The following is a 15,688-nucleotide window of genomic DNA, read 5'->3' on the forward strand; positions in this document are numbered from 1 at the left end:
AAAAGAATTGAAAGCAGAAGCTCAAAGAGATGTTTGCACACCCATGATCATAATAGCATTAATTCAATAGCTGAAAGGTGGAAGCAACCCGAGTGTCTATGGATGGATGATGGATAAGCTACCTGTGGTCCACCCCTGCAATGGAACGTTATTCAGCCTCAACCAGGAAGGAAATCCTGCCACTGGCTCCAACACAGGTGAACCTTGAGGACATGATGCTCAGTGACATAAGCCAGGCACAGAAGGACACAAACTGTCTGATTCTACTCATATGAGGTCCCAAGAGCTGTCAAATTCACAGAGACAGGAGGTACGATGGAGATTATACATCCCCTTATAAGAGGAGATGCTTACTGATGTCACCACGTGACAGGGACATAGTAAAGAAGATGAGCTTCCTGAGGATGGAGACCGGGAGCTGGACAGGTGGCCACGTGGGTGCTGGACATCCCTTCACACTCTGTGCTGAGACCACTTAGGGCGAACTCGCGGCCGATGCGAGCTTAAAAGGCATCTCCAGGCGCACCTGCTGACTCGGGCTGGCACTCCACGTCATACAATGACATCTCAGTCCTGCAGCTCCTGCCAAACGAAAGGAACAGGCCTCCCAGGACAGTCCAGGCCTGCGGACACCCCAGGAGCCAGGAGGCTCAGGGCGGCACGGCCAGCTTCCCAGAGGTGGGGCTTCCTCCGTGGCCTCCGGTGAGGGACAGCCAGTGAGGCCGCCACCTCCGGGTGACCCAGCAAATGTGATCCTTGGGAAGCCCCACCATCCGCCTGGCACTCTCCATTTGTTTGAAAAATTGTGGTGAAATATGAAAAACCCTGGGCAAAGAGAGGTCACGGACAAAAATGTAAAAGGCACAAGCTTGGAAAATATCTCAGCTGCAAAACCAACATTGCTACGTTTGAGCTCAGTCCCTAGGTGAGAGAGGAACGTTACCAAACCCTGATTCTGACCCAAAATATTAACCCTGAGTTAGAAACGTGTTCGCAGCCACAGGAAAAATGTGTGGAAGAATTTTACAGGTTGACCCCTGACTTTCCCGCCACAAACGCCGGGCAGAGAACCAGCCCCCCAGCTCAGACTTCAAACCGCATCCTGTCTGCTCGCTGACAGACCAGACGGTGCCGAAAGCTCCGTATGATTCCTGGTGTACACGCAAAGGCCCCAAAGGCTTTACTCCCCCGAAGCCCGTGTGCCTGGCCGAGGCCCCAGGCTGTGGCTGGCTGGGCTGGCTGAGTGTCCCCGGCCAGCCTCAGAGCCCAGGGCCGACGCAGGCACCGGGCTGCAGGAGAGCTTGGGAGAGGCATTCTTCGGTCCTCCTGCAACTCATTCCTTTAAGAAAAGGAAACGGGAAGAAAGATTTCGTGTCCAGGCCCAGAGCCTTTGATCATTTGATGAACGCGGGACGGCAGCACGGGCCTCCGGCTTCTCAGGCCAGACAAAGGTGGCCCTGGCCGCCCGGCCCCGCGAGCCTGGCCCAGAACAAAACCCCGGCGGCCGCTCGCCGGGGCGGCCTGGGAAAGGCCCACCTCGCAGGCCGAGGGGCCTCCCTGCCCTTTGATCTGTCCCGAGACTACAGCCTGGGCCCCGGGTCAGGGGATTTCATAGCACAGGCCCCCGGGCAGAGGGGAGCAGGTCAGGAGCAGAATGAGGGGTGACCAATCTCTGAAAGAGCCTGGAGACCGCCCTCCAGGGCCAGTTCCACATGGCTGGGCTCGCACTGTTGCCGCAGCCGAGCTTCAAGCGGGATTTGACAGGACCGGGCAGGCACCTCAGGCCCAGTGGCTGGCAGGGGTGGGGTGGGGCAGCCGGGATGGGAGTCGGCCCCGCCCCCTGGGCTGCAGCACTTTCCTGCTCCAGGTGCCCCCACACCTCCGGGGTGGACACCTGGGTATTCCCCCCACCCCGGTACCCCTGGGGCCCCTGTCCTTGGGACGAGCCGGGCGCCGCGCCACGCGGTGTATACCCAGTGGGTTCCTGTGTCACCTGCTTACACACAAAGGCGGCACCTCAAACACGCAAGGCGATCTGCGTTCTCGCAAGGTATTTGGTTTGATAGACGGGGAAACACTACACGTGACGGCAGACGGGAGCACGATGATGGGGAAGAAGCAGGGATTCCGCCGGGGGCTGCGGGCTTGCAGTGACCGCGCATTTGCAAATGAAGAGACAGATACAGTTGATGGGACACAGCGGCATTACTGGACAGGGAACAAATGACCTTTCAGCCAAAAAAGTTAGCTTTTTGGATCTAAAACCAAAACATGTTATTAAAAGCACCATCAGAGCATTTGCATTTGCTTCATTGTTTCTTTGTTTGCACATCACAGCTTGGAGCTACTTCAGGGCGTGAAATACGGTCTCTGGTGGTGCGAGCCCGGCCCACTGTCCCGCACCCCTGCCTCCCCCCACCCCCTCCCGGAGCTGGCAGGGAGCCTGCGGCACCATGGGGGGCCAGTCCTGGGTCCTGGCTAGTCATATGCTTACTAGCTGTAGGGCTGGTAACTTGCTCAAGCTCTCTAGTCCTTGTGTGTAACACAATGGCTATTATTTTATCTTCACACATCGATATCCTTGGGCTAAAGATGTGTTCTGTTTTTCTTTTTTTCTTTTAACCAGGAGAAATGGAGTAAGAAAGATGCCTATTTCAGAGTTGCTGGCAGTTGTGTGACAATGTATAGAAATCCATTTCTATAATCAGTGTCTGCTCTTATTGCCAGGCAAAGGATGAAGGGTGGGTGTCCTGGAAGGTGGGTGCCCTAGCTAAGAACACACGTGTGCGTGTGTGCGTGAGTGTGTGTCAATGTAGAGAGGAGGACGTTTTCACAGGTGGGAAGGAGACCATGAGATGCCACTCGTCCCAGTGTTTCCTTCCCAGGTTCCCTGGAGGCTGACAGGCATCTCAAGAACAAGGAAGTGTCTTTTCAGGTCAGGTTAGGGTCTCCCCGCTGACGTGTGCGTGGTTCTCCCAGAGGCAGGTCCGAGAGAATCTTCTCCCACTTGACTACGGAGCGCACTCTGGCCTCTAAGGGGACACCTCACGGGTTTGTTCTGTGGACCACACTTGGGGAGCTGCCAGCCCCGTCTGGTCCCTGCACTCTCATGGGTTAAACTCCACCCAAGCCATGAACTCATCCCAGGTCTGTGCTCAGATCCCAGCACTCTAAGCCCAAGTCCCCGGACACTGTCTCTAGGAGGGAAAGGCCCAGGACCACGGAGAGCGATTCATGGGCTAAAACAATGTTACAAAGGGGCATCCAAAGGTGAACTATTTTAGAGACAATCACTACAAGAGATTTTAGGTGGCTCTGAATTTTGCAAATAAGAGTTTTAATAACAGGGAGGATTTGTTTAAGGCTATTCTGAGCTGCTGAAACACTGAAAGATCAGGGCTGCCTTCTCCTCACTCCTGATGTTAACACAGGACGTCCTCAGCCAGCACTCACCCATCACCTACTATGCTCTGAGCCCAGCGTGCGACCCCGGGCGGAGGAGGTGACAAAGGAGGAACCTTAGAAATGAACGTGCTTGCTGCAAACAGCTTTCCTGCGACTCAGGAAAGGGACAACAGGCTAATTTTCCCCAAGGCTTTCTGTGACTACTGCACCGAGGTTGCCATGGCAACCCCATCCGGCTCTGAGCCACAACAAAGCAGCCCCGCTCTGAGTCTTACCTTTGGCCATCTTATTGAGAACCATGTCGATCAGGATGTAGGTGCCGCTCCTGCCCGCGCCGTCACTGTCAACAGAAGGAGAGAGATGAGGACACAACGCACCATGCTGTCCCCACTCCCCACACGCCAACGATGAATCTTCCCTCTGTGCTCAAGGGGGGCCCATGAGAGGAGAGGAGGGCAGGGTGGAGAACTGGAGAGGAAGAGAAAGAAAGGGGGTGAGGGGGGTCAGGGTGGGAGAGGGGAGGGAGGAGGATGGGAATGGAGGGGGAGGGGGAGGGGAGGGGAGGGAGAAGAGAGGAGAGGGAAGGGAGGGGGAAGAGAGGAGAGGGAGGGGAGGGGGAGGGGGAGGGGAGGGGAGGGGAGGAGAGGGGAGGAGGAGGAGGAGGGGGAGGGGAAGGGAAGGGGAAGGAGGAGAAGGAGGAAGAGAGGGAGGGGGAAGAGGAGGGGGAGGAGGAGGAGACTGGAGAGCTTTCAGCCCTGAGCTAATAGCGGTGCGGATTAGCTATTGTGCCTGCGTTGATTTGTTCCTTTCTTCCTTTTTTTCTCCCCTCTTTGGTCAAAGATTCAGCAAATTTTGTCAGAAAAAAAATGAAATAAAGAAATGCCTGGCAGTGTCAGAGTTGATGGCATTTGTATTCAAAGTGTCTGCAAGAGGCCGGCTGTGAGCGAGGGAAGAAGGGTGGGTGCAGGTCTCGTGTGTCCACACCTTCGGGGGGCTGTCTGTCCGTCCCTCTCAGGAGCGGGGTGCACATGTCCCCCGTCACTTCAACAGAGCCTCTTTTCATCCCCCATCGCCCCCCAGCTGTAATGGGCATAATCACCACCTGGACGAGAGCCGTAAAAACGTTCTGAATTGTGGCTCGACAATAGCCAATGAGAGGAGAGGAAGGTGCCTTTTCTAGGAGGAAGTAGCCCTGCATCTCTCCTCCCGCACCACGTGCCCTGAGATGGTCCTTAGGTCAAGCAGGCTGTTCTCACGCCCACGGGCAGCATGTAAGTAAGAGGATGGTGTTTACACTTATACTCCTGGCAGAATCAGCCAACTTAAGGAGAAGACCAGCGTCTCCGTTTCAGGACCTGGGGAGCTGTGTGACCATGCTCTCAGTCTCGGACCTGTGGGCCGGCCAGCGGCCCGGGCGCCTGTCGGTTATCCTTTCACAGCAAAGAGTCACTGAGTTTGGCCTCAACGTGTTTCTCAAACAAACGGTGGAAAAAGCCTCGGCTGGAAAGAGAATGATTCTGCGTCGCGCTGTGCCCACCTGCGCTCCAGAGGCGGGGATGCCGCCACGCCAGTGTCGCCGACGCCCGAGTGACCGGCCTGCGGCCGAGGCTTTCCTCAGTTCCCTTCAGCTCACATCACACAGCTCTGCCCAGATCTGCCTCAGAACTGGAGATGGCTGTGCTCCACGGGTGGGTCAAAGGTGTTCTGGTCCAGTTCTCGAGGATACAGACCATACTCTGTGCCCCTCCTCTTCTCTCATGGACTGACACAGAAACACACACACTCACACATGCATGCAGGTGCACACACACACACAGGCACACACATCCCACACCCACACACTCAGATACACACACATGCATGCAGGTGCACACACACACACAGGCACACACATTCCACACCCACACAGATACACACACACACGCATGCAGGTGCACACACACACACAGAGGCACACACATCCCACACCCACACAGATACACACACACGCATGCAGGTGCACACACACAGACACACACATCCCACACCCACACACTCAGATACACACACACTCATGCAGGTGCACACACACAGACACACAGGCACACACATCCCACACCCACACACTCAGATACACACACATGCATGCAGGTGCACACACACACAGAGACGCACACACATCCCACACCCACACACTCAGATACACACACATGCATGCAGGTGCACACACACACAGAGATGCACACACATCCCACACCCACACACTCAGATACACACGCATGCAGGTGCACACACACAGACACACACATCCCACACCCACTCAGATACACACACACGCATGCAGGTGCACACACACACAGGCACACATCCCACACCCACACACTCAGATACACACACACTCATGCAGGTGCACACACACACACACACACATCCCACACCCACACACTCAGATACACACACATGCATGCAGGTGCACACACACAGAGACGCACACACATCCCACACCCACACACTCAGATACAGACGCATGCAGGTGCACACACACACACAGGCACACACATCCCACACCCACACACTCAGACAGATGCACGCACAGACTTCTTGACTGAATGGACAGACTTGGTGTTTGATCTTTGGAGACCTGACTCCTTTTTTCCCAGGCAGAAAGGAATACTCTGCAAGACAGTTCTAGACAACGGAGCACACTTCTTCACCAAAACAGGTGGGTAGGGAGCTCGGGGGAGAGCTCACCCTCGGAGGGAGTTTTCTTCAAGTGGATCTTTCTTCTTGGTTGGGTGGAACCCACCCGAGGACACTTGAGCCACTGAACTTTCACCCGAAGGCCACTCGTTTGATTCCAGGTCTGTCCCGTTCATAACTGGCCCCAGCCTCTGCGCAGGGTTCCAAACATCTGCAAGGCGTGCTGGGCCGAGACCCCTCCACACACCACACACACCGTCTCCGAGCCTTTGCGCAGCGGTCCCAGGAGGGTTTAAGACGAAATAAGTTTATATCCTCAGTTTCCTTTAGAAGTTACCAGTTAGATATACTTATTAAGCAATCAGGAGGTTCAGTTCCTATATTTAATAGTGGTTACTTTTGAGGTAGTGAACACTTCTTAATCCAGGTTAAAAGTTGTACTTGCCTGCAGTGGACAATTATTGGACAAGAACGGCCCCTGTAGCACTTGTTTACTTTTCTGAAATAAAGAGAGACACAGAAGTTATGATTATGTACTAGACTCTGTAGCAGCCGTCCAAACAACCCTTATGCCAAAGCAAACAGACCGTCTCTTGGACATCATTTTGCAATAGCCTGTTTTGACAAAGAAGATCAAAATTATGCACACATTTTCAAAGGTTTATTTTTCTTTTCAATATTAAATTATTAAACAGAGCTTTGAAAACAATTCTTACATTTTCACAGTTTTCTTTTTCCCTTTACAAGTATGAACTCTGGCCTGAGGTCAACAGATCCATCAGTTTGAGCCTTCCTCCTGCCTCCCCCCCTCCTCTTGGTTGCTCTAGTTAATTTGACTTCCGTTGTCGTTGTGATATGTCTAGATTCTTCACTTAAATTTCTGAGTTTTGCAAGTTACACTCCGAATTTCTTACAGTCTAGACATCACACTGGAATGCAACATTACCGTGATGTCTCAAAACAGCATCTTAAAGACACTTCTTGATCTGTCAGTTTTGTAAGGATATCTAAATTACAGAGAAGCCTCAATTATGTCCAAGACACATATTTCCGTTTTTATAAATCTGATTATGTTTAAAACAACTTGTTTGTGCAGATTTTAGGTCAGAATTTATGAAAATTAACAAGAAGCGTTGATTATGTTTAAAACAACTCGGTTGTGCAGATTTTAGGTCAGAATCCATGAAAGTTAACAAGAAGCGTAGATTAAGGTTTTGTAACCAAATCCTAAATCACTACAGAGCACTGCTAGGAAATTCACTGTATAAGCCTGATATTTTTTGTAATTCAGTGAAACAACTAATCATGTTTACAAATTATATCCAAATTCTCAGTAAAATCTTTCTAAATAAAGAAAATTAAAGACAGAATTTTGGTTAATTGGAGGGAAAATATGTGTGAGGGGGGTGTGCTCTAAAATGTGCTCTGAATGTGAATTCTATGATATAAGACGTGAAGTAAAATTTTAAAAAGAATGACAGTAGAGAAAAATCTTTTTCTTCATGCCGGAAATGGGAAAATGTCACATTTCTCTGCAAAGGCTTGTCTGCTCAGCATGGAAATAGTTGAAAGTGGAAATTCAATCAGCGGGTTCTTTTGCTACAAACCCCTGAGACGGTGTGGGATGGGGAGGGAGTCGAGTGCAGCAGCTGATGGGTGAGCTGAGTGGGTATTTTAATGTCACGTAAAATGACATTTATTGCCCAAATGTCAGAGCTGTGTTGCTTTCCTACTTCCGCTACGGAGTGAACAGAATAGGCGCTTCTGAAGGGAGACGCCACCCCCAGAACAGCACGAGGGAAGTGGCAGGAGGTGGCCGTGCAGTCCAGGTAAGATGTGCCCGGAGACGGCCGCGCCCGGGGCCATCGGGGCAGCGGCACGTGCTCTATGGCTGCCGCCGGCTGAGAGCCAGCCTGCAAGCCCGGGCCGCGGGGAGCCTGGGAGGTGAGGGCCCAGAAACCCGGGAACGGCAGGCTGCTCAGTGTTCTCGTGGCCGCGGCACTGCTTCTGCTGGAGCCTATCCTTGCTTCTGCCCTACGCCCCAGTGTTAGGGTTTAGGGGAGAGGAAAGGGGAAGCGATTAAGTTGAGGAAACGTCTGTGCCAGGATCCCTGGGAAGTTCTCAGCCCTTTGAGAATAAGAGATCGGAAAAGAGATCTACCAGCTCCTCCTTCTAAAACCTCCCATTCTCCACTCCGGTTGTCAAGGCAACGGTGAGCTTTAGCTCCGACAAAATAGATGCCAGGCCCCAAGGACTTGTCTCCAGTGTGAGCAGTGGGGTGCCTGCCGGCCCAATAAAGGCCGTGTGTGTGCGTGTGCACATGCGTGTGTCCAGGCATGATGCACGTGCTGTGTGTGCGTGTGTGCATGCGCGCGTGTGTGTGTGTGTGTGTGTGTGTGTGTGCGCAGAACGGAGCTTGCTTGCCCGTGAGACCAGAGCCGGGGTGGCTCTACTTTCACAGGCCTTGCACCTTCAAACAATTTTCTCCTGGACGCTTCTCAGTCACGGAATCTTTTAGGTGTGAACCACCTCAGCGTGGCACCTCCAACACACCCTGTTATATTTCCTACCTGACAGGCCTGTCTGTGTTTCTAAAGACTAAACTCAACTTTTGGTCAATCCCCCAGTTTTGTTCATTTTTTCTGATGGGGCCAAGCACAAAAAAGGTACATTGAAAAAGAAATAAACACGACAACAAGACACCCTTCTTTGAAACGTGCTGGTTTCAGGAAAGAACAGCATAAGGAAACAGCAGACCAGCAGTGTTCCACGTACAGCTAGCTGGTCAGGCCCCCTCGGGCCAAACGCAGTAGGAACCACCTCCCTGGCTAAGAAATGTGGCTAAAAAGCAAATTACTGGCTATTTTGGCTGTGACTTGCTTCTCCAGACTGCAATTCCGGTCTCTATTGTACGACATGTTTAAAATGTTATTTTCTCCAGCGTGTTGTGACTGGCTGCCTCGGCAGGACCCAAGAAGGTTTCACTGTAATTTTAATATCCATGCCAGCCCCTCCCTGGGCTAAACCTATTTACAAACAGCCGCAAGCAATCAAGGAGGCGCGAGTGGAAATCCAGTGTGCTGCCATGGTTTAGAATTTTATTTACACAGAACCAGGTACTCATATTATTACCACGTAAAGCATCACAAGGAGAAAAGCAGAATCATCACACAGTCCACCAAAGCGTTCATCTGGTCGACCCGAGAGAGAGATGCGGATTATTCATGAAGATGAGCAAGGCACAGCTGTCTGGTTTTACTTTACTGGAACAAATCGTCAGTAAGCAAGAGGACGCAAACATTGAGGAAAATGGATATCGTATATACTGCAACAGGAGGCATTCACCGAGAAAGAACGATTAGTAATACAAACCAACCCATGGGTCACCGAGTGAGAAGGAACCGCCATGCAACCAACAGCAAGCAAAGGTCAGAGGTCGTTAGAGGCTCAGAAAGGGGGCTTCCCACTCTGTCCCTGCAGTACAGTCACAGTTTCCAATGATCACTTTTGTGACTATGCAACTGGGCTCATATTACTAGCTGCAACATCACAAAAATGACACTGGCCACCGCTCATTAGCTGGCAAAGTAAGGGTTGTCCATTTTTACAGTGAGCAGCGTTAGTGGATGTCATTGCACACAGCCAGGAGTGAGAGAGTAGCAGAGAGAGAGAATTCTTCTACAGCAAAGCCCTCACATGTGATGCTAATTATCTCTTAGCTTAGCAGTTTCTCTTTAAAGTGTAAATGTGCTCCCTCTGGGCGCCAGAAATATTTAATTACACATCTCGGTGTCTGACGAAACGCGCTCGGCCAGAGCGGGAATGAACGCGGGTCTATTGTTCAAAGGGAGCCGAGCCGCCCCGCTGCATTGAAATGACCAGTGTCTTCAGAAGCCGGCTCACCTTCCGATGGCTGACATCTGGGGGATGCTTGACACAGAAAACCACAAAGCAGCGATCCGTGTCTGAGCGCGATGCGCCCTGAGAATGTGATCATACCAACGGCCCAGGTAGTACATGAGAGCAACCTTGTCCGCTAGTGAGGGCAGGACAGCTTTTCTCTCTAACGAGATGCTCAGAACCGGGTCTGGGGGTCCGCGTTCCTTTTTATTTACCGAAACCTTCTCGGGCCCTATCTCCTGGGACTCTGGAGAAAGGGACTTTGGGGAATCAGATTTTTCCTCCTGACGAACTGTAAGCGCAGAGGGTCGGCTATGTATTGTCCAACTCCGTATATGGATACGGAGCTAGAAACACGCCCATATGCATATATGTACAGACACACTGGATGACCACCAAGACGGCAGCGGCCGTGTGTGTGGCTGCATCCATTTTGCCAGTAATGACTGCTTTCTGAAGAGTCTATCTCAGGAAACGCGCCCTAAGTACGATTTTTAGAAATAAATTCGTATTAAGAAAATGTAAGTAATGGCCAGGCAATCGGGATGGAGTGGGTCTGTCCAAGAGCGTCCAGGACCCCCTGCCGCTCGCGCCCTCTGCCTCCCTGGGGAGGGGGACAGGGCGACAGGTGAGACGCCAAACTCGCGTCTCTGCTGGCGCTGTTTCACGTGCTATTTAACACACAGGGCTATTCAAATAAAGAAATTTGTTTTGTTTTTCAAAGTGGGCTAAAAGGCAAAAGAAAGAGTATCAAAATAACCTTCAGAATCTGTAACACAAATTCAAGAAATCCAGAGTTATGCCTGAAACCCCATCTTTATGACAACACGCCGTTTCAACCTCCCTCGAGTTACGTATCTGTGACTGTTCAGATACAAATCACTTTACGAACACGTGCAATTAAAGTGGTTTAAAGAGCGTTTTGCCTTTATTCTCTAATTCCTTGTTTTGAATATTTATCTGTTTTCCGTACTTGCTAGGTTTCCAATCAGCTAAACGTAAGGGAGGTTCTAGAAAGCTCAGAACGTGGTTATGGGTGGCCTTCGACACCTTCATTTTCTCTCTAGGTATTTTTAAACTGTCAGCTTCCAAACTGCACCACAAATACGCGGTAACGTGGGAACTCCAGCCAGGTGTTCAGCCAAGGTCGTCCATTTCAGAATCTGGGCCTAGCTCTTATCACCATAGCTAACCAGCTGAACACCCAAACGAAAACTCTGGGCTTTCTTCACCAATATCCTGTGAAATTCACACCCTAGGATTCTTCACCACTTGAAGAATCTTATCGAGAACAATGACCACATTCCCACAGTTCTAAGATACCCACTCCCCCCTCACACTTTAACACCTCTAAAGCTAGAAAGCGTCTTACAATTCACGTGTGAGTTAACATGATCTCCCCTCCCCTCCCCTTTACCCAACATAAATAGATTTATAACATACAAATATTAGCAGATGGCACGTCTTACAGCAAACGGCCCCTTGGACCCAGGAAAGCCCTTCTCTCTGTGCCCGCACTCAGCACGCTACCCCGCCGGCGGGCCGTGGGTCTTACCTGCGGAAATCCAGAAGGGACCTCGTGGAGGAAGGCACTCCCTGGTCATACCAGCTCAGGAAGTGGAACTGCGTCACCGTGCGAGTCTCGTTGGTTTGAAGGTTCTTCAGATAAAAGCTCCTCACGAGGAAATCCTCGCACCAGATGTGCTCAGAGACCAGGTGCACCTGGGCGGGGGGAGAGCGGACAGGGGTGTGTGTGTGCAGAAGCAGGCGTTGGCTGGGGGCCCAGCTCGGCTGAGCGCGGAGCCACGTTGCGGAGAGAGGGGTGGGGACCACGGGGGCACGTGGCGGGCGGGGGGTGCTGGTGAGCAGCCCCGCCCACCTTCCCAGTTTCAACACGGTTTACACAGAAGATCACTTGGTGGGTTTTTTGTTTTTTTGTGTTTTTTTAATGTCACTCTGGGGCATAATAGTCAAATTATTGGAAAAACCTGTTACAATCCAAACAATTCTAGTTTCTGTCTTTTCTAAGCCATGTAAACCTTCAACAAACATCACCAGAGAAAAATTATACTTTTGAGCAAAACGAGGTTCCACTCTCACTGACATGTCATCAGGGAGGCACCACCTGGCTGTAGAAAGAGGAGACCAAAGGCCTCCACAGGTGCTGCTGGGCCCTGAGCTTGGAAGCCCAGGGCAGGGACCCCAAAGCCACGACTGGCTTAGGGGGAACCTCTGCGCTTCTAACGTGGGTCCTGCCGTGGGACTTTGGCATTCTGAATAATTTTAATGCAAAACGGGGTCAAAGGACACACTCCAGTACTAGTTTAACTGCCCAAGTTGCCTTAGTTCCTTCTGGATGTGGGCAAAAATCCAGCAGGAGAAATGAGCTTGCCTGCAGGGGACCCTCAGATAAAAAGGCCAAGCACTGCGGACACAGACCACCAGAGAGCAGCAGGGGCCGGGGTGCAGGCGGGATGCTAAGAATTAGGGACAGAGTCAACAGAGGCTTCTTTCTGAAAACGTTCTGTGTTATCCAGAACTAGGCTCAACTGACCACCCAGTGAGGTCATTTTTTGGTCCTTTCTGTCCAAATTTGTATTCATAAAATTAAAAAAATGAAAACCATTTCTGCCAGAGTCCCTGTGGCATAGGTCTCTGGAGGCTCTTGGTGTCTGTTGACCACGGGCCTGGGGACACCTCCTATGGGAACCGACTGCACAGCAAGGCTTCAAGGGACAGCGGTCGGCAACCGCACAGGGCAGGCCCGCCAGTGCCCGCCACAGCCCACGGCCCCCAAGCCCACGGCCCACGGCGGCCACCCGGGGAAGTACCTCGTAGACGTGGTAGAGGTTGGAGCCCTCGTCCGGCCAGTAGTGGTAACACTGCCTGACGCCGTTCTCCGAGAGGGGGGTCAGCATGACGATGACCACACAGCCGCTCTCCCACACCATCTGCAGACAGACAGAGACCGGTGTGAGTGGCTGAGCCCCATGACACGCGTAGTTAGTGCCCCAGAGACATAGTCCAAATCTATTCCGTGCACAGGTAATTTATTTCATTTTCATTAGACAGTGGACTCTGCAGCTGCTTTTGCATCTCTGAATACGCTGGCCCCATAATTTCTATGTTCCATGGAATATTAAAAAAAGAATCTAGTAAACTCGTTCCACACCTTGTAAAACCTCCTCAGTTGTACATTCAGCTGCCTGGCTCCCTCCGTTTTGGTCTGTAACGCAGGACAAACAGGCAACTGGTCCCACAGCGGGTGGGCTACACCACTTCTCCGTGGGACACAAACAGAAATTAGTGGACATGCTCGTTTTCCAGTACTTGTCATTATTTGTGTAACTAGACAAACAGTTTGCTTTGCGGAGCTGCCATCCTATCGGAAGCAACCCTGAAAGTATTCCTTCCCAAGTGCGTTACAGCCATGAGTCCCCGCCGGCATTTCGTTTCCTTTTACCAAAATATAGCAATACTGCCCGAAGGAAAGCGCACCCCAAACTGACTTAGTCATCCATAACAGCCACACCAAAACCAGCTCCGAGACACAAGAAACAAACAGACCCACATTTAAACGCCAGACATGGCAAAGACACAAAGGCTCTCGAACTTGGCTTCTTTTCAGACAAAACTCACAATTTTGTGGCCGGGAACCTACGTGCTTGGAGCATCTTTGCTAAAACCACTGATTCTATGGGTTAAACGTAAGGGATAGAAATAGTCAATATTCTTTTTTTTTTTTTTAATTTATTTAATTTATTTTTTTATTTTTGGCTGCGTTGGGTCTTTGTTGCGGTGCGCAGGCTTCTCATTGCAGTGGCTTCTCTTATTGCGGAGCACGGCGCGCGGGCTTCGGTAGTTGTGGCGCACGGGCTTAGTTGCTCTGCGGCATGTGGGATCTGCCCGGGCCAAGGCTCGAACCCGTGTCCCCTGCATTGGCAGGCGGATTCTTAACCACTGTGCCACCAGGGAAGCCCCAGTCAATATTCTTAAGGCCCCTCTTTGTGTATCATTTATAGTGGAATTCAAGGGGACTTGCTGCAGTGTTTACAAAAAAGCCCACATAAACGTGAATTACGCTCAAACCCACATGTTTTCCTTCTCTTTGGTGCAAATCCAGCAACAGATGAGAATTCAAAGCCAGCGCCCTGTTCTAAGCTTCTCAGGCCTCCAGACCTACCCACTGATCTGTCCTCCTAACACGTAGCAGTTTAATGTGCCTTGAGAAGGTGCAGAAGCCTAGTGAAACCATTACGAAAATGAGGAGAAACACAGATTTTATGAGTGTAATAAAAATACAATGATCCAGGCCATAAACTAATCATCGAGGCTCTGCCTGTGCCCCCCAGGAGTGGCATTAGGAAGGCCCTCCCCCACCGAGGTCCTTCCGTCTGGGGACCCGCCTGGCTCTCTGAAGGTTTGGTTAAGAGTGAATCCAAATGAAATAATTTAAACGAACAACCGCAAAGGCACTCCTGGGGATAATATTTCTTTTGAGGTCACTGTGTGAAAGCAGACAGGGGAACTGACTAAATCAAACCAATCTCAGCCCACGTGGGCACCAGCATCACAGGGCGGTTCCCACTCCGCCAGCCCTGCCCGTGTGGCCTGGAGCCTGTGCGCGGGGTGACGGCCACCTTCGCCACCTTTTCTGGTCTCCCACCGTGCTGCCTGGCCAGCTGGACACCCGAGCACACCGGGAAAGCTGGGGTGGGTTTCGGAGGGAATACAGGATCTGGTGGAAACTCCAGCTGAGCAGGTTCCGTTTCTGAACAGGAGACCGCACTCCCGCCCTCTTCCTTGGCTTGGTTTTGCAGGGTCGTGCCTGGCACGAGGAAGACGCGATTTCTGTGCCCAATCTTTGAGAAACCTACTACATTTTTCTCTTCGAGGAAGTAAATAACGACCCGGATTCCCTACCTGATCTTGCTGTAGTCCACTGAAGCCAGCGCTTTGCTGAATTAAAGAGTGATGGTTGAATACCAGAAATGGCACTTCCTAGCACTTTCCATTTGGTTAAATGTCAGACAACACAGCATGCGTGGTCGTCTCCCGGTTCATTGGGCACATTTATTGGGCACCTAGCACGGGTCAGGACATCAAAGGCCACGGCAGGGGTGGGGAGAGAGGTCCTGGCCATAACGGTCCTTTACTGGCATAAAGTGGGTTCCTTTTCCCGAACAGGAAGCAGGTGCTGTCAGCCCTGGGTCAGAAGAAAGCTGTCAACGTGGATTAAACATGGCCTTACATGTGGGATCCCGAGGATAAGTCCCTGGCGCTGCGTTTGGAGAAGAACTGGGAATGCCCCCTTTTTCGTGAGCTTCTCCTAGAAGGCACCAGCACAGGCCAGGGAAGCCCACCCTGAAGGCACGTTATCACCCCGCACACGGGGGTGGGGGGCAGGAGTGACGGGGCCACCGGTGGTGACGACGCCCACCAACTTCTTCACTGGTGGTGGTGTCACAGGGGTCGGGGTGGCCGTCTCCGAGGTCCCGGGCTGTCATAAAACACTCCAGCTACACCCTGCCACCCATGCCTGTGCTCCCAGCCCCGAGTGGCACTCAGAGGCCACCCAGAGAAGGAACACAGGATGACAGCGCAGGTGACGCAGCTGAGCCTGGGGACCTTTCATGGTCGTCAGACCCAGGCGAGCGGAAAAGCTAACACGCGGCAGCAGTTCAGACCGTTGGCCCAAGTGACA

General features: G+C 51.7%; 1 protein-coding gene across 2 annotated transcripts in view; it reads right to left on the reverse strand.

The window, feature by feature from the left end:
* The window catches only part of PTPRN2 (protein tyrosine phosphatase receptor type N2), a 707,285-nt gene that overhangs the window by 16,416 nt on the left and 675,181 nt on the right, over positions 1 to 15,688 (reverse strand). For both annotated transcript variants that reach the window (XM_082472631.1, XM_082472630.1), the window contains 4 exons: positions 12,816 to 12,935; positions 11,540 to 11,706; positions 6,530 to 6,583; positions 3,681 to 3,745 (listed from right to left, as the gene is read on the reverse strand). In XM_082472631.1, the coding sequence (XP_082328757.1) occupies positions 3,681 to 3,745; positions 6,530 to 6,583; positions 11,540 to 11,706; positions 12,816 to 12,935 (406 nt within the window). The remainder of the gene's footprint in view (positions 1 to 3,680; positions 3,746 to 6,529; positions 6,584 to 11,539; positions 11,707 to 12,815; positions 12,936 to 15,688) is intronic.

This window comes from Balaenoptera physalus (genome assembly GCF_965194825.1).
Source record: "Balaenoptera physalus genome assembly, chromosome: 8".
NCBI classification, from domain to species: Eukaryota; Metazoa; Chordata; class Mammalia; order Artiodactyla; family Balaenopteridae; genus Balaenoptera; species Balaenoptera physalus.